Raw genomic sequence first — 19,146 nt, 5'->3', positions numbered from 1 at the left:
CCCAGCATCAGAGTCTTTTCAAGTGAGTTGGCTCTTCATATCAAGTGGTCAAATATTGGAGTTCCAGCTTCAGCATCAATCCTTCCAATGAATATTTAGGGTTGGTTTCCTTTAGGATTGACTGGTTTGATCTTCTCACTTCCAAGGGACTCTCAAGAGTCTTCTCCAGCACCACAGTTCAAAAGCATCAATTCTTTGGTGCTCAGCCTTCTTTATGGCCCAATTCTCACATCTGCACATTACTACTGGGAAAAAACATAGCTTTAGCATGGCAGGTCTAGGAGTTCACTTTAAGGCCATCCAGAGCAACTTGACCCTCTCTGTCTACAGACATAACTAAATGCCATGAGAGGCTGATTTGAGCTTGGGTATGTGGGCGGAAATGTGAATTCTGGTAATTTCAAGACTTCTGATGTAAACAGGAGTGGACCAGGGTGGGGCGGGTACATGGGCATTGGGGTGTCGGCTTCAGGGTACAGTTCTCTGTGGCTGTGCTTCATTTACCCCATGTCAAGCCTTCTTTCCTGTGGGTCCTAAGCTGTCTCCAAAACCTGGGATCTGATGAGTTTGCATTTGATTTTTTTTTGCTGCCTAATGAACTGCCTCTGTAGTTCTAGCTGTGATGTCGTTAGCATCTCATTGCCTTGGGCAGCAACTCAGGAGAGAGATTCTTAGGCAGCCCCAGAATCCTACAGGAATTGTACCAATTTACTTCATAACAACTAATTCACCCTCATGACCTGTCAATTTCCAGCAGCAGAGCAGACCCTGCATGAGGATGGTCAGTCACTTTTATTATCATCCTCCTATGCTTCTGAGTCTAGGTGGGTCAATATGCACAGGCCTAAGGCCACAGGCACATCCTCAAAGAGATTTTGAACACCAAGGATGCCAATAATCTCATACCACGATATTCTATTGGGGAAAGTCATCCGCTGTGTGCTGTAGGATACAGATTTAGCCTAAAGCAAATGGCATTTATTTATAGCAAACTGTATTTGCAAAATGCTTTGCAGTTTTGGGGTTGTTAACGACTTTCCAGGTTGGCTGTTCTTCTGCTTGTAAGAAAGCTAAGTGTGATGAGGACCCCAAAGCCTCCCCTGAGAGCAGAGGGGTAAATTTTGCAAATTGGGGTGAGTGGAGCGGGGGGGCACATGAGTATTTTTAGTCAGAAGGCACCTTTGTCAGTTACAATCTTTTAAGACCATTATCATTTTGTTCAGTTACTCAGTTGCGTCCGACTCTTTGCAACCCCATGGACTACAGCATGCCAGGCTTCCCGGTCCTTCACTGTCTCCCAGAGTTTGGTCAAACTCATGTCCACTGAGTCGATGATGCCATCTGACCAAGACCTTAACTGCAACTTATTTATGTCCAGAAACTGTGTGTTTGCTGAAATACAATATTCATTTTATTAAGAGACAATATCATTTATTGAATTACTAGAGCATTTTTACCCTTCTACCCAGTACCTAGAAGGTAGAAGAGGGACAAAGTAAGAAAAGACTGTAACTGGAGTGGGCAGTGGACAAAGGCAGGCATTGAGCCATGAGGAAATACAGTAGCGTCTCCTCCTTCCACTTCTAGACCTCGCCACCACTCACTCCAGCACCCAGGATGGGGTTAAAAGCAGATGTCAAAGATCAGCCTGTCCTGCAGCATTTAGGATTCAAAGCTCTTCTTCCACTCACCACAGATGTGATGGTTATTGGTGCTCTCTTTGGGCAAAAGGAGATTTATCTGGGCTTTCACCACCAGACTCCATCATTTTAAGGAGTATTTCCCAATTGTATCTTTAACAGTGCATGGAAAATGCATTTCCTTTTTGAAAAATCTCTCTCATACACACATCTCTATTCTTCGCTGGAGCCTGAATAGATGGCTTTGGGGAGTTAGCTGCTCATTGCTTCTGTGTAAATCTCGCTCCTCTCCTGACAGCTCCATCCTGCATGACGAGGGGACCAGAGGGGCAGTGTGTCTTGGCCTCCAGCAGGACCTGCTCTATATGGGCCTGAATATTTTCAGGAGAAGGAAAATAAAGTTCTGATGAAACCAAGAGTTTGGTGGCCTCCCACCATCTTCCTCTGTAAACCGCTTCCTGTGATTCTCTGTGTCCTAACCTTGCACCAATCCAGGGCTGAAGGATATCGAAGGGGATCAGTTGTATCTTGGCTTTAATTGGGAAGGCCAGAAGACAGCAGCAAGAGGAGAAACCCCTCAAATGTTTACAGCAATTACAAGCCTTAATGATGGCACGCTGGAGGGCAGGGAGGCTGTCACTCAGCGACACTGTGTTTGGGGTGCAGTGCCCTCTAGTGGCCAAATTTGTCTGCTAGCTGGTGCACCCTAAGTGGTGAATGGGCAGGGCTTACATGTCATGTATTGTAGCTTCCCTTAGTTCATTCAGTCAAGAATTTGTCTGCAAATGCAGGAGACCCGGGTTTAATTCCTGGGTGGGGAAGATCCCCTGGAGAAGGAAATGGCAACCCACTCCAGTGTTCTTGCCTGGAGAATCCCATGGACAGAGGAGCTTGGCAGGCTACAGCCCATGGGGTCGCAAGAGTTGGACACGACTTAGCGACTAAACCACCACCACCATATATATGTCATATGCATACGGATGTGTGCGTAGGACCTAGAGGGAGTTTCTGGGTATTTGGGAATTAAAGCTGAGAGAAAAGAAATTTGATGCCATATTATTTTCCCCTTGCAGTAATTTATGCTTCATGTGAAGGATATTGAGGGGGATTTAATCTTCCCTCTGAATTTTACATTCTTTTCATTATCTTATGTTTCTCACCATTATGTCTCTCTCTCTATTTTTCTCCGCATAAGTTTTATGGAATTTGTTTTACTCAACTTTTTGTTATTTGATTGAATGGAAATTGTACCATCACATTTTTTTTTTAAGTAGCCAGGCATTACTTTTCCATTAGTATCTCTTCTGTCCAAAGTGGCGGTGATGAATTTATCACACCTTTTCTTTCCTCTCACAGAAGTCATTTTAGACTTTATATCACCATCTAGTGGGCATTTCGTAGAACTGCTTTTCCAAGCCTCTGTTGAATTCCTTTCTCAACCTCCTGGTTGGATGGATAATGAAAGGCGTGTGATGGAGGGGCATAGGGCCAGCAGGAGACCCTCAGGCTCTCCAGCAAAGCTTGCACAGTGAAATGTTTCAAATCTTATCTTGAAAAGAAGCGTGATCTCTTTACTGATTTTTTTTTTAAATTCTTTTACTCTCTTGATGAATGAGGGCCTGCTTTTCTAGAAGTCACATCATGGATGCAAAGCTCTCACCCCACCTCCCTTACTGCAGCCCAGTCCTCGAAGCCTGTTGAAGAAAAATGAATGGAAGCCTGGCCAAAGGGCTGGGTGGGGAGCCCTACCAGGTCATGGCCTTATGAACACTCCCAGCCGTGAGGTGGACTGAGTTGCGTGAGCCTGAGTATCAATCAAGATTTGCACGTGGCTTGGAGTGACTTTGAGGTTAACTGCTGTGGGCTCCTGGATCTTCCATTTGAGGCCATCATTCTTGGTTTTGGTGTGTGCAGTTACTTAGTTCTCTTATAACTTAGCAAGGGCTTGAGCTCAATCTCGGATCTGTTATTAAACAAAATGAGAGTGTGAAATAAATGATATTCCATATTTATAGTCTCTGAGTGAGTCTTTGCCTTTGCACAAAGAAGGAGTCTGGTGTCAATGGAGCTGCTGATAAAAAATGCCTTGTCTGCATAGTGACGATGCTCATGTGGGAAATGATGGTGCTAAAATACCTCTGGACTCTTTCAAATGGTCTTACATGACATCGCAAATAAGGGGAATAGCAGAGCTCCCTGAACCCTGTAAGAGGGGACTCTGCTGTAAAGCTATAAGTCGTACCTCATGATCGCCTTCTGGAACCACTTTGTAGATCATTCCAAACAGTTCCCCCGAAGATCCGGTTCATCAAGGATGGCACCCTGAATGAGCCTGAGGAGCAGAAGGAATGTTCTATTATGTCTGCCCATCGTTTCCAAAAGCCCAGGTGTCCCCCTGAAATTTTTTCACGTTCAGGCATACAACTGTGCACAAAGGACCAGGGGTCACCTAAGGAACCCAGAGTTTTTCTGTCAGCAGATTCTACTTCCATCTTCCTTTACACTTAATAACTTAAAAGTCATGAAGGCTTGGAAAAGAAATACCAAGCAGTGCTTTCTTCTGTAGGGAGCAAACACTTGTTTCTGGCAGGCATTTCCACTGTTTGTCACCAATTATAAATCAAGAGCCTCCCCAACTACCTTTTACTCATCAGTCAAGAGCAATATGGATCCATCTCTCAGGCTCTGGAGCACAACTCTTTTTGAAAAAGTCAAAATCCCCTCCCCATCTTCCATACATCAATTGATAATGAAGCAGAGAAGTCCTATTCTTCCCTATGACTTAAAGGCTTTAGGATTCAGATCTCACGATAACTGAGTCTTCTTAAAGCTCTTGGATTCACTCTCCTCATCTGTAAAATGGGTGTGATGATAGAATTCATGCAGAGAGCTGTGGTAGGAGTTCGGGGAGGTCTTAAACAGCTCTCACTTTCATAGTTCAGACTTGATGAATCTTACTCCTAGCTATGATCAAAACTATAACGATGGTGATTTGACATGCACTAGTCATTGCGTTTTGTGCTTGAAAAATGGTTGGCTGTTTATTTATTACACGATGCTAGGGGCAGGTATTATTGATATCTTCATTTTGGGATGAAGAGAGTGATTTATAGAATAATCACTGCTATTATTGTTTATGTTATTGATGATAGCCATAAAACCCGCACAGATACTGCAGAAGCATCCCTCTGAAATGATTCGTGGGGCTCATGACACTCAGAAAGAAAGGAAGAAAAAAAACTCTCACATTTGGAAGGACTATTTCCAACTCTAGTTTTCTGAGAGTATGGGTTCCCCAAACTGAGTGGGATGACAGCATCGCATTCTCACCCCTCACAGACATTTTCTGACTTCTCAAGAACCTGACTCCAGCACTCAGGGGCCAGGAGCCCATGTGAGTCCCTGCTGTCCCACTTCTCTCACTGTTCCCTTTCATTCTGTGTCTGGCAGGCAACTCCCCATCCGACGAGTCAGAGGAGCGGGAAAGAGACCCCAAGGTGCTGACGTTCCCAGAGTACATCGCAAGCCTGTCAGAGTCTGGCACCAAGCGCGTGGCAGCTGGAGTCCGCCTGGAGTGCCAGAGCAAGGGCCGATGCCCCTCGTCCTGCCCCCTGTGTCACGTGACGTCCAGCCCTGACACCCCTGCCGAGCCAGTTCTGCTGGAGGTGACCAGAGCCGCCCCCATCTATGAGCTGGTGACCAACAACCAGACCCAGAGGGTAAGAGGCCTGGGACTCGTGGCTCAGGGTGGCATCAACAACAACAGAGGGCTTTGCAAATGGCCTGAGGAGGTCACGGGGTCAGCTGAGCTCCAGGCTATGACACGGAGAGCAGGGGAATTTTTTAAAACTACTCCAGGCATCTAATTTGCTTAGATTTGCATATTTGCATGTTAAATCCAGTCAGTGCCTTCTCGTCACTCATGGTGATGACTCAGGAGTCACTGTTCAGCATTTGTACGAGCCTTTGAGCAACACAGGCTGGTAGGAAAGAGGGGGATGGGGCGGGGGGTGGGGGCGGCGCATAAGCAATCATCGTCACTAAAAACAGTGTTCAGAAAGCCTCAGGAGGGGATGGTCGTGGGAGGGCGTTCAGCAATACCGCCCCTTCTCATTGGCATGGCAGGGGGACCAGCTTTCCTAACTGCTCCAAACCTAGGACCAGCTGCAGCCAGACTAGGAGCACCTTAGGGGTACAGGTCCCCAGGGGAAAGGTCTGCCCACCTTAGCCTGGAGGGGCTGCTTTCCTGGTGATCACTGACTCTAAGAGCAAAACTCCAAACCAGTGCAGATCTTTCTGCCTTCTCTTATGCAGCTGGGTCATGCCGTTTCCCCCAACCGCTTCTCCTTTTCTTCTGCTGATCCCTCTCCCAAGGTGCTAGGAGGAAATAAATGGCCCCTAAGGATAAGCTGAATAAGTGCAGTAAAGGCAGGCTTACCTCACTCCCTAGCTCTCTGATTTCCTCAAGGATGTGAAGAACAGGGTGAGTCAAAACACAGGCAACAACAAAAACAATGGCAATCACAAAAATAAACACAAAAGCTCAAGGTGAGGGACTTCTGCGACTCTAGACAAAGCCCACCTTGGGGACAAGGTACCGTAGAGTCACAGCAGTGAGCTGCTTGCAGGCCTGAGACGTGTGTCTATCCAGGTGGGGTGTTAATTGCTTTCTCTTTTCTCTTTTAAGGAACACCTGGTGTGTCACAGTTTGCTTCATAGGTGATGCTCAAACCAACAGGAAGGATTTTGCATGTGTGTTTCTCTCGCCTCTCTGCCTCCACCACAGATATTTCACTGGGTGTTTGAAAATAAGGTTTTTCACAGGAACAAAAAGATAATTGTTCCTTTGGCCTACAAATTTCTCTTCAATCTGATAGAAGTGACTGTGGGAAGAAAAGTGGGAGAAGAGAGACCACGAGAGGTGGGCTTGAAAGGATGAAGAGAAGGCGGGGCTTGTGTCACCATGGAAACCCAAAGCTACAATGCTTTTAATCCAATGCCTAGCCCTCCCCAACCTTTGCCACCCCAGGCTGCTTCAGCTGGTACCCAGGAGCTCCTATACACTTGGCTGGAAACAGCAGAGTCATGGCGCTCAGGCACAGAACTATCCTATGAGACGGGCAGGGTGCACGAAGCTGCAGACAGGGATGAGCTTTGTGGGAGAGTGGGGGGTGGCTAGAGCCCCTGCTTCCTGTATGGCCAACACCAGCAGAATGAGGAAGCTGGAGGAAGTTTCGTCTTTAGCAGCCCCCTTTTCTGGATCCCCTGCTAGCCCGAACTTAGCCCCTTCCTGTCTTCCTGCACTGGTCTTAGGAGGCGTCTCTCAACCTCTCTCCTATCTGGCCATATTTTAAACCCTGAATTTCTAAGCACATAGAAAGGTGGCTTGAGCTGGAGTTCAGTCACTGTGCCCTGTTTCTCCTCACTCAGCTTCCTTAGACATATTCTGTCTCCACCATTCTCTCTGCTCCTCTGCTTTTCTTTGTAACTGTACCCTTTCTCCCAAAGGATGGAGATGAGAGGTGACAAAGCCAAGGACCAGGGGAGGGGGGCTGAGTCCTGGCATTAGTAACTCAGTGTATTTCTATCCCCACCTCTTTGATGAATCTTTGAGCCAATTTTCCAACATCTTGCCCTTATTATCTTCCGTCTATTGGAATAAATACTCCCTAATGCCACATTTCAGTCTAGTCTGTGACTGCAGTTTAAAAACATGTAAGTCAAACCAGTATTCTGGTCTGGAAAATCTTATGGACAGAGGGGCCTGGCAGGCTGCAGTCCCTGGGATCACAGACAGCTGGACACAACTGAGCGACTTCAATATTTAAGTCAAGCCGTATAACCAACCAGGTGTCTCAAATCCAACAAACTCACCATCTTCCACCCTAAGCCATACCTGCCATGCTTCCGTCTCAGTGAAAGACATTAGTTTCTACCAAGTTGCCCAAACTGGAGACCAAGGATGCTTCCTATACTTTTCTTGTCCCTGACATCTATTTCATCACCAAGGGCCACAAATATCTCAAACCCATCCTCTTTTTATCAAACCCCCATCACAGCCTAACTATTATATTTCAGTCATGTCAAGCTGCTTCAGTTGTATTCAACTCTTTGTGACCCAATGGACTGTAGCCTGCCAGGCTCCTCTGTCCATGGGATTCTCCAGGCAAGAATACTAGAGTGGGCTACCATGCCCTTCTCCAGGGGATCCTCCCATCCCATTGATTGAACCCATAACTCTTACATCTCCTGCATTAGCAGGTGGGTTCTATGCCACTAGCACCACCTGGAAAGCAGCTCAGTGGGTAATGAATCAGCCTGCAGTGCAGGAGACATAGGAAACAGGGATTCAATCCCTGGGTCAGGACAATTGCTTGGAGGAGGAGATGGCAACTCACTCCAGTATTCTTGCCTAGGAAATCCCATGGACAGAGGAGCCTGGTGGGTAAAGAGTTGGACACGACTGAGTGACTGATCATGCATGGATTGAATTTCAGTCATCCACTGCAATATCAGGCCACCATCTTATTACAGTCGCCTTCTTACTGGTTTTCCTGTTAGACCAGTCAGAGTCATCTAACTAATTAGTCTAATATGCACTTCTGATCATATAGCAGCAAAGTAATTCAGTGGCTCGGTAGAATCTATTGACACGATCTAAAGTCCTTAGCACATCATCAACAAAGGCAGTTCCCTATCCAATCTGTCTTCACTTACATGGTTAGGCCGCACCCACGCTATACTTTATCCTCTAAAATTTAACTCCTTGTATCTCCTTAAACACAGAATGTTTTCTCCTATGCTTCTGGTCCTTCAGATTTGCAGCTCTCTCTCCCAGAAGTGCTTTCTCCCACATTACTGCCACTGGAAGACTCCTATTGTTACTTCCAAGTTCCAGCTCAAACGTGACCCTCCCTTACTCTCCCAGGCCAACCCAACCCCCTTCATGTAGCCCCCATGGTACAGGTGTGTGCATCTTTTAAAGCATGCATCACCTATTACTCTCATGATTATATAGTTGGTCACTCTCCCCTAGACTGTGAGATCTTTCTTGTCTATGAAATCCCAGTGCCTTTGAAACAGGTATAACATCATATGTGAAATGAATCGCTAGTCCAGGTTCGATGCATGATACAGGATGCTCGGGGTTGGTGCACTGGGATGACCCAGAGGGATGGGATGGGGAGGGAAGTGGGAGGGGGGTTCAGGATGGGGAACACGTGTATACCCGTGGCGGATTCATGTTGATGTATGGAAAACCCAATACAATGTTGTAAAGTAATTAGCCTCCAATTAAAATACATTTATATTAAAAAAATGAAATCCCAGTGCCTGACAATAGTCACACACAGATGTCGTTCTGCAGAATGAACAAGCAAAATGATCAATAAAAAAAAATGAATGGATAGATGAACTTGAAAGTTCAGCTGCTCTCCTTAGAAAAAAATAATAAAAATTGGAAATTAGATTTCTTTTTTAGAATCAGAATTTAATCTAATGACAAACCAGGACTCCTATGCAATGCCTGGCATATTGGAGGTACAAAGAAAAATGTAATTTTCCCTTCTCTTTCTTTCCCAAATTGTACCTTCTTGATTCTGAAATCACTTCAGACATTTCAGGGTGTGCTCCAAGGAGATCCAGTCCTTTATGCCTTAACACAGAAAGAATTCAGTGAGAGGCAAAGTGATAAATAAGAAGTGACTTATTAGAACAAGGTGCTTGTGAGGTTTATAAATGGGCAGGTTAGAGGGGGCTGGGCACTGAGAACTTGGTAGGCTACAGTTTTATAATCAAAAGAAGAGTGAGGAGGGAAAAAAACACTTTTTTCCCTCATTCTTGAATAGACATCACACTTCTATCGGCTCCTCCTCTGGGATGAGTAGGGGAGTTTTCCTATGTGAGCAGGCTACGACTGTCATGGCACTATGGAAAAATTATTTAAGGTCTCATTACAATGAGGGCGGGCTTCCCAGGTGGTGCTAGTGGTAAAGCACCCACCTGCCAATACAGGAGATGTAAAACATGAGGGTTCGATCCCTGGGTCAGGAAGATCCCCTGGCAACCCACTCCAGTATTCCTGCCTGGAGAATCCCATGGACAGAGGAGCCTGGCGAGCTACGGTCCATGGGGTCACAAAGAGTCGAACACGACTGAAGCAACTAAGCATGCGTGCACGCACAATGAGGGCCTTTCACTTTGAGATGTCACTTTCCCATAAATTGTTGGTTTTTGTGTGTGCAGAGAGCACGTCCTAGGAGTCACTAACTCACTGAGCTCACTGGGCAGGATGTGGGTCTCTTGCCACCATGGTTTGTTTGGGGGCATGTTGCATGCTTCCGTAGCATGGTTCTGCTGCTAAGCAAGCCTGCTTGGTTTTGGTTAAGCAAAGCTGCTTTCTTGAATGATTATTAACTTACAGGATCTCCCATACTTTTTCTTTACTTACAATCCGCTAGTGGGATTAACTATTTAATCACTTACTTTGCCCCTTTCCTCTGTCTCTCTCAATTCCTCTCTGGTCCCCTCAACCTACCTTCGCAGTTACCTCTCGCACAGAATTTAAAGGGGAGGAACTTGCAGGGAATGGTCTGAAATGGCATTCAGAATGTTTGCCATCGTAAGTGACGGTCGTCACGCCTTTTGGAGGAAAATCTGGTCATGTTGCTCCCTTGTGTGAAACATTCTGATGACTTCCCGTTGCTCTCAGAACATGACACCCTTCCACACAGTGTCCGAGGACTCTCTGTAATCAACCCTACCACCCTCCCACTTCCTAAGCATCCCTCTGCCCCTGCTTGCTCTCACAGCCAGATGAACTTTTTCTCAGTTGATGTTACAGGCTAAAGTCCTCTTAATGTTGGTTTTTTTCTACCTGGAACACTTCTCCAACTTTTGTGACTCGATTACTCTTGACCTATCCCTCCAGTCTCATGAAGGCGTTCCCACACTCTTCTGTGATACGGGCCCCCTCCTTGTGCCTCCTGCCACCATCTCACCCTTTTCTGGAGTCCTTGTCACAGCTGTGGTTATTTATATAACTTCTGTTTATTATTTGTTTATTAACTGTAAGACTTAATGCAGTCCAGGGCCATATTTATCTTTGCATTGTATCCTTAGTGCTTAGCACAGGAAATGGTCTTTATAGGTGCTTAATCAATAATAGTTGATTAAAGACTCTAAGGCAGCAGCCATGAAATCCTCTTCATTCTGCTCATCTCAAAGGTTTTGTTTTCCTAGTTAAAAAAAAAATATATGTATATTTATGTATATATGTACATATATATATATATTTTAATATAGTTCAGTCCAGGAAAACATGAAGTGAGCACTCAGTATGGACCAGGCTTCATCTTGGGAGCTAGTGGATATGGCATTAATCAAGACAGCTTGATGTGTCCATCTAGCCTGAGATACCAAATCCATTCTGTTGCCCATTTACTAACCTGTGACCATGAGCAAGTTCATGGCGATCTAATCTCTTGGACTCTGTGAGAGTCTTCCACTGTGAATCATGTTAACGGTTTATCATGGAGCTCAAATGAAAGTGTCACTGTCCAAACTCAGGTCTACTCACCTGCGCGTGGTAAAGTCAATCTACTGACACCCGGTCATGATGAAGGAAAATGCAGCCTGTATTGTGAAGGATGCCAATACAAGGCCAGTGGCTTGTGCTCCAAAACCCTAAACTCCTGGAAAGGTTTCAGCAAAACAGTTTTAAAGGCCTGGTGAAGGAGGAGGGTCTGTGATCCATTCGTGGTGAGCAGGTCTCTGAATGGCTGATGGTGAGGGAACAGGGTAGTGTCTCGGGGTTAACATTATCGATGCAGCCCTTAGGTTCCAGGAAGCCTGGCCATCAAGTAGACACATCTTCCATTTGGTGGGGGATTGACATCGGTAAAACAGCTCAGGAAATGTGCATCAGATACTATCATCTCGGTGCTTCAGAGAGGAGCCAGCGCAAAGGATGAAGGGGAAGGCTCTACAGGGCTCCACTCTGTTCACAAAGGAGTTAGCATCTAAAAGGGCTTTGTAAACTTGAAAACACAGACAGTACTGATAATGGAGAATGGCCTGGCCCCTGCTCCCTAGAGGCTCCCTTTCCAAGGTGGATGGTGTGGGAGGGGACTGTCAGTATGGACTTGGTGTATTCTAACCTGCGGTGGATGGGACATAGGATACTGGCTTTGGGCTTGGACATGTTGGTTTTTCAGGATTATCTCTTCTTTTACTTCTTCTCTTCTGTTTTTTCTTTCTTTCTTTAATTGTTTGGCCTAACATTTCCTGGGATAGCTGTGTCATTACTCTAACTTATCAGTTATGTGTGGGTTAAGTGAGGGTGGAACTGAGGGAAGAGAACCACAGGGAAAGCGGAAGCTGCAGAGGTTGAGTTCCCTGAGAAAGCTCTGGGCTCGCCCTGCGGCCATCTCAGGCTCTCCCCAACCCTGGGCTGGGGTTGGGATATTGAGGAGGGGGGGGCCACTGAAGGGTCAGGACCCCTCAGGACCCACTTCTTCTGCCCCTCTCACAAGTTCTGTTCCCTCACTGATTTAATGTTATCTTCGTCCTTTCATTGAACAGTGAATATCTGCTGTGAAACCACTGTATGTAAAGAATTGTTCTAGCTTCTGTGGTATTTACAAGCTTCCTCATAAGACCTGACCCTGTCTTTTAAAGACAATAACAATTGTCGGTATTTATTGATGACTAACATGTACTATTTATATACGACTGTTGTGTGCATTGGGCTTCCCTGGTAGCTCAGCTGGTAAAGACTCTGCCTGCAATACAAGGGACCCTGGCTCAATTCCTGGGTTGGAAAGATCCCCTGGAAAAGGGATAGGCTACCCACTCCAGTATTCTTGCACTTCCCTGGTGGCTCAGATGGTAAAGAATCTGCCTGCCAAGCAGGAGACCTGGGTTCGATCCCTGGGTTGGGAAGATCCTCGGGAGAATGGCTGCCCACTCCAGTATTCTTACCTGGAGGATTCCATGGACAGAGGACAGTCCCTGGGGTTGCAAAGAGTCTGCACGACTAAGCAACTTTTGCTTCCTTCAATTCAGTGTGTGTGTTAGCACAGGCACTCTGCCATGCTCCTGGGCATAGACTTGTTTCATTTAATTGTCACAACATCCTTATAGGGAAAGTGCTGTTTTTATCCCATTTTACCATTGAGGAACCTGACTTTATGTCATTTGCCCAAGGTCACAGGGCAGGGGTTGGCAGAGCTGGAGTTCTCACCCAGAGGGACTGCTCCAGAGCCCGGGTCTCAGCCTGTGTGTCACATGGCTTCTGCCTTCCATTAGAAAGAGAGGCATGATGTGTAATCACAGCCCAAGGCAGAATTGCATACATATTGTAAGTGAGATACAAGGCATGCCAGAGGAGTACAGAGGAAATCCTGGGCGGGGTGGGGGTGGGGGTGGTGAAGAGGGCAGAGGAGGACGCCCTGAGAGGCATTTGAGGAAAGGCTGAGTGCCTCTGGGCCAACGGTAGCCCCGCTGAGTGGGTGGAGACGAGGTCGAGTCCCTAGAGCTAGAGAGTAGAAGGCTGGTGCAGAATGGGAGGGAGTGGCAGGGTGGAACGAGACTGGCTCCCGAGGCGCCAGCCCTCCACCGCAGAGACGCTAATGAGACAGGGACACCCTACAGGTCCTTGGAGGCCCAGCTTTCGCAGAAACACGCCCCTGGGGTAGAAATACACGGAGAGATGGTGTTGCAGCTGCCTGGCTGGACTTATTTAGGGCCAAGCAGAGCCCCGATAGCTCCGTCTCTAGAGTCTGACGACCCGGCCCTGGCTCCCTGACGCTCACTCTTGTCTCTGCCCTCCCTTGCAGCTCCTGCTGGAGGCCACCATGAGCTCCCTCTGGTGCTCCGGAACTGGAGACGTCATCGAGGACTGGTGTCGGTGTGACTCCACCGCTTTCGGAGCTGACGGGCTCCCCACCTGCGCGCCTCTCCCACAGCCCGTGTACGAGTCCCGCCTTTCTGGGCTTTCTCTTGCTGACACGCCGTAGCATTATCCTGCAAACGTATATTAAAGATTGTTCACTGTTTTCCAGGCAATGGGCTGGGTACTGGGGAACAGAAAGAAAACGATAGTGCCTGCCTTCGGGGCACTTTCAATCTTTCAGGGGAGGCAGGTTCACAAATTTAACAGGGAGGGGAAGGGTTTGATAAGAGTTATATGAGACAAGCACTTCCCTGGTGGTTAAGACTCTGTGCTTCTGCTGCAGGGAGCAGGGGGCAGGGGGCAGGGGGCAGGGGTTTTGATCCCTGGTCTGGGTATCTAAGATACCACTTGCCACATGGTGTGGCCAGGGGGAAAAAAAAAAAAAGAGTTATATGAGACATTTAAAGAAATGTGAAAAGGGAATGGCCAAGTGTGAATCTGAAGAATAGTAAAGGCTTCATGAAGGAGATGGCGCTGGAATTTCTCCCTGAAGGTGGAGAAAGCAGGACAACATGGCTCAAAGCTAAGAGGGGAAAATGTGCTAGAAGTGGGTGAAGTTAGAGGTCAGTTATAAGGCCCGGGCGAAAAGCACACTGACTGGGTGACAGGCACCGTGTAGAGCGGTAAAGTGGTGATCACCCCTCCCCTTTAATGGACAAGGAATCGGACTTAGATGGACTGAATAGTTTTTTCTAAAGTCATAGAACAGGAAGCAGAACCATAATGAGAGACCGTGGTCTTAGCCATCATAGTACAGAAAGGATACCTCTGAGAGATGACTTTGGGTCAAACCAGTAGAGTTTGGTGACTGGTTGAGTATGGGAGTGAGAAGGAAGGAGAAGTTGAGAATGGACTTAAGCCTTATGACTGGAGTGGCTGGGAAGATGACTAGGCCACAGCTGAGAAAACAAGCATCCCAGGAGAAGCAGGTTTGAGGAGGAGGTTGACTCCCTCTGGACCTGCCTTAGAGTTATAGTGGGACAGTCTTACAGAGATGGTCACTGGTCAGCAGGAAAGATGATCCGAGCTCTGTAACAAAGTAACCATTAGAGATAAGAAGGTTGAACTCAGCCCCAAAGACATGAGAAACAGGACCAGAGCTAGGAGAAAGGGTGCTCCAGACTGACTATCAACCAGGAAGAGTGGCAGGTCAAGGACGCGTGTTAAGGGGTATCTGCATTTGAGGGGTGAACAAAGTGCAACGGGCTCAAAGGTAGGTGAGAATGAACATGTCCAGTTTCCATCCCTGGATTCCATCCCCTCCGAGGAAGGCTGAACAGAATTGGCTGGACTCATGTAAAGGGCAGGAGCCCCCGTTAGTCTTCAGTGGGGCTTCAACCATGGGAGTGAGGCACAGAAATACTGTGTCTACTAAAGAGGGCTGGTTGGACAAGCTAGAGAAGCCTGGCCCTGTGAACTGTCAGGCAAAGAGAGCCCAAAGGGAGGATCAGGACCTGGTAACTAGAGGGCTGAGTAACTGGGAGCAAGAGGGTAGGAGGAAGCGAGCGAGGGAGAGGCTGGCCTGGGCACACGCTGCCCTCTGGTCTGTTCCATGCAGGTACGGGTGGGCATTAGAGGGCCAGGGCTGAGCAGGAAGGACACGAGACCGAGGAGAACGCAGTGGTGGAGGGTCATTACGCGTCCAACGTCTCCTTAAATGAAGTGAAGTCGCTCTATTTGGGCGACTTTAGACACACCAGCCGGTGGCTTCTTGCTCTTTACAGCCATGACGTGGACCTCTTAACTCGAAAGGGAATCAAGCTCATTATGAGTAAAAGCTCTTTCTTTTGGTAGAAAGGGAGACCCTAAAACATGGTGCTTCTAGACTGATTCACCAACTAAAACAGCTACCTTTGAAATACGGAAGCCACCAAATTGTTATCATCAGGTGGACACAAAATCCAGTTATTAGTGTGAGCTGATTTCATTTCTAAAGGTGTATTGACTAAATGTCACAGCAAAAAATCAAATTGGACTAAATTTCCATAAACAGGAAAGTCTGTTAAGGATTTTGCTTTCCTTGTCAACTCTAATCACTTCTTCCATCACCAGACCTCAATTTCTTGAATTTTTATCAGTAGTTAGATATAGAGTTGCACTCTAGTTCTACACAAGCCTGTGTAAATCATACACAATCCTATTTTTCAGTAGAGGCCACAGACTTAGTCACTATTTTCACAAAATCTGAATCCTCAGTAAGCCTTAGTTACTTAAGCTTCTTAATGTTTTTTTTTTTTCTTCAAAATAGCCCTGTGCATATGATTCTAATTAATGAATTTGTCAGTATTTGCACTGTTTGGGGTCTGCTCCGTCTGTACTGTCATATGCAAACCATGCAGTCCTTCCTAGTAAAAGCCACTGAAGAGCATGTGGTTTGTATTATTTTCCCACCAGTTGAATTCCTTGCTGTCACTCCCAGAGTCTCCCATGATTTCTTGTTAGAGTTCTTATCACACGTGATTACAATTACATGTATAATTGTATGTTGGTCTGGTGACCACTCCATAGAAGAAGGGCCTGGAGCTGGCTTGGGCATCCTCAGCACTAAGCATATTCTTACAAGTAATGGGTGCTTAATAAACATTTGTTGAATTGAAATTGAACATTGCTTTGGTGTGGTCCATCCACACTACCTTGCCTGGGAATCCTTGAGACCAGTGATACATCTTTGAGCTGAGCAGAGACTAGAGGGCCTTGCTCATGGGTGGTCATGAGATAGAGGAGTCAAGGTTGGGAATGAATGGCAGAGACACATGTAAGGGAAGGAGGCTGGTGTGACCAAGAACTGGGAAAACTCCCTGAAGCCAGTGGTCTAGGAAGGAACAAAGACAAGAAGCAAATGAGAAACCTACAGCACACACATGAAATCAGAACAAAGAGAGAGAACTGAAACCTCTTGGATCATTAGAAAATCCACACCAGTGTATGTCAGCAGTGTTTCTTGAATCTCTGCCAGGCACAAACGGGGATGAGGTGGCAAAGAGTGGTCAAAATGGACAACTGACATGTCATGAGGAGACAGTGAATTGGGAAAAGCGATGGAAGACTGGAATCAGGAATCGGGATCGTCATAGAAACCCAATAGCAAAGATAGAAACTGAAATCAGAGCCTGAGTTTGCAGCCGCAGGCCCTCGCCCTAAGGAGAACTTGACCTGTGTCCAGCTCTCTCTGGCTCAGTAAAGTCCCCTGTGAACACGACCTCCAAACTGAGCAGATGTCAGTCCCCGTAACAAGAGGGGAAGCCAGGGTTTCCCCAGCAGGGCAGATCTTATAATGTTCTCAAAGCTGAGCCGACTGTCCTTCTTAATAAAGGGTTCTCCCAGACATTACCTTCAGTGGGCCTTGGTATGAGTCTTATAGGCACGTTTTCTTATTTTTCAAGAGCAAATCCAGAAGTTCTATTTGCAAGCCTATAATGTGTTACTCCAAAGGCCCTCTCTGCTCACCCTGAGTGATCATCTTTGACTTACCTGCTTATTTATTTACTAATAAATGTTGAGTCCCCAATTTGTAATGGGCTCTTCGATGAATAAAATATAGACTTTAAGGACCTTCAAGAATCTTTACTTTTTAGTCGAGGAGACAGGCCCTCAAAGACATCATTTTAGTGGCTGGTCAAGAAAAGTTAGAAAAGAGAGTTTACCATGTAACAGTTGGGACGGTGGCGAGTGGTGGTATCAGGAGACATCCCAGGTCTGGGCTGGGTCCCTGTCTCATGTTTCTTCCTGTCTGCACTCAGGCTGAGACTGTCCACGGTTCACGAGCCCAGCAGCACCCTTGTGGTCCTGGAATGGGAACACTCAGAGCCTCCGATCGGGGTGCAGATTGTAGATTACCTCATCCGTCAAGAGAAGGTCACTGACAGGATGGACCACTCCAAAGTGGAGACAGGTGGGCATCTCCCATTTGGCAGGCTCATCTTAATCCAAGGTAGCAGAGAGCAAAGGAAAATGTCCTGCCTTCTGCCTTTGCCCCCCGGTCCCCAGGATCCCTGGGTCACGTGGGAAGAGCAGGGAGAAGCAGCAGCAGCGTCTTCCCCGTTTAAGAGCTTTTGGATTGTGAGTAGCTGACAAAGTCTTGTTTTGATTTTGTTTTCCTCTTTGTTTATGAAAGAGGTGTCTGTTTCATTGCCTGTAGGCGCACTTACAAAGAAACAACAATACAATACGCTAGTTATCCTAGGCCACAATTAGGAAACAATTCTGTTAACCACTGCCATGATTACAGGCAAAAAAAATAAAATCCCTATAACCCCCACTCCCCATCCCATCCAGGCAAAAGCATGTAGAAACAGATGTGCTTATTACCCTGTGTCTTGTCCTGAAGCAAGGACAGGCTTTTGCCAGGTCCTAAAGCAAGCAAGCAAAAGATCCTGTTGCTTGTCCTAAAGCAAGGACCTGCTTTTGCCAGGCCCCGCTGGAAGAGGGAAGTCTTAAAGGAGTGGAAGTACCCTGTGAAAAATGTTTCATGCCTCAGTATTTACTGTCTAGACATAGAGAAAGGTCAACATAAATCATTCCTAAAACTGACACATGAACACGGGCACCAGCAGGGTGGTCTCACTCAGGGCAAATAACTTGCGGTGAAACTATCACGGAGGCTTGGGAACATAGGCACTGCCTTTGGGCATGGAAAGCTGGCTCCTGCTTCTGGGCCTTTCCTGATGTGCACAGGTATTGTGAAGGTCTCACAGTGACCACTGACCAGAACAGATGTTCTCTGCCCGAGCCAAGAGCGTGTCATAAAAGCGCTCGCTGGTGTGCTGGGTCCATCGTGCCTTGGTTGTTTCTGAACTAACTCCGGACAAATGACTCCAAACTGATTAGTTAGGTGTGAATCACTCAGAAAAGACATTCCTTCTTGGTCTCCTTTCCCTACTGGAAATTTAAGATCAGGGACCAAGACTTCCTTGGTGGTCCAGGGGTTAAGACTCCACTTTCCAATGCCAGAGATGTGAAGTTCTATCCCTGATTGGGGAACTGAGATCCCACATACCCCTGAGTGCAGCCAAAAATTTAAAAAATAATAAATTCAGCTCAGTTCAGTCAAACAACCATGTCCAACTCTTTGTGACCCCATGGACTGAAGCACACCTGACCTCCCTGTCCATCACCAACTCCTGGAGCCTGCTCAAACTTATGTCCATCAAGTCAGTGATGCCACCCAGCCATCTCATCCTCTGTCATCCCCTTCTCCTCCCACCTTCAATCTTTCCCAGCATCAGGGTCTTTTCCAGTGAGTCAGTTCTTCACATCAGGTGGTCAAAGTATTGGAGCTTCAGCTTCAGCATCAGTCTTTCCAATGAATATTCAGGACTGATATCCTTTAGGATCGACTGGTTTGATCTCCTTGCAGTCCTGATTTCCTTTAGGAATGACTGGTTTGATCTCCTTGCAGTCCAGGGGAATCTATAAATTAATTACAAAAAAAAAAAAAAAGAAGACGGGGGACCAAATGATTTGCATAATAAGTTTTTATGGAGTTGATCATCACCAGACATTGCTTGGCCATCACTGTTTCTCATGCTTTTTCTATTCCTTGCTGTTCTGGGC

The 19,146-nt window shown here is 46.6% G+C and overlaps 1 protein-coding gene across 1 annotated transcript in view; it reads left to right on the top strand.

Moving 5' to 3' along the window:
- The window catches only part of ASTN1 (astrotactin 1), a 356,719-nt gene that overhangs the window by 312,879 nt on the left and 24,694 nt on the right, over positions 1-19,146 (top strand). The window contains exons 17-19 of the mRNA XM_052653778.1: positions 5,091-5,359; positions 13,478-13,611; positions 17,334-17,485. Of these exons, the coding sequence (XP_052509738.1) occupies positions 5,091-5,359; positions 13,478-13,611; positions 17,334-17,485 (555 nt within the window). The remainder of the gene's footprint in view (positions 1-5,090; positions 5,360-13,477; positions 13,612-17,333; positions 17,486-19,146) is intronic.

This window comes from Budorcas taxicolor, chromosome 16 (assembly GCF_023091745.1).
Source record: "Budorcas taxicolor isolate Tak-1 chromosome 16, Takin1.1, whole genome shotgun sequence".
Lineage (NCBI taxonomy): Eukaryota > Metazoa > Chordata > Mammalia > Artiodactyla > Bovidae > Budorcas > Budorcas taxicolor.
The sequence above is the reverse complement of the archived record's forward strand: the minus strand, read 5'-3'. Positions and strand labels throughout refer to the sequence as shown.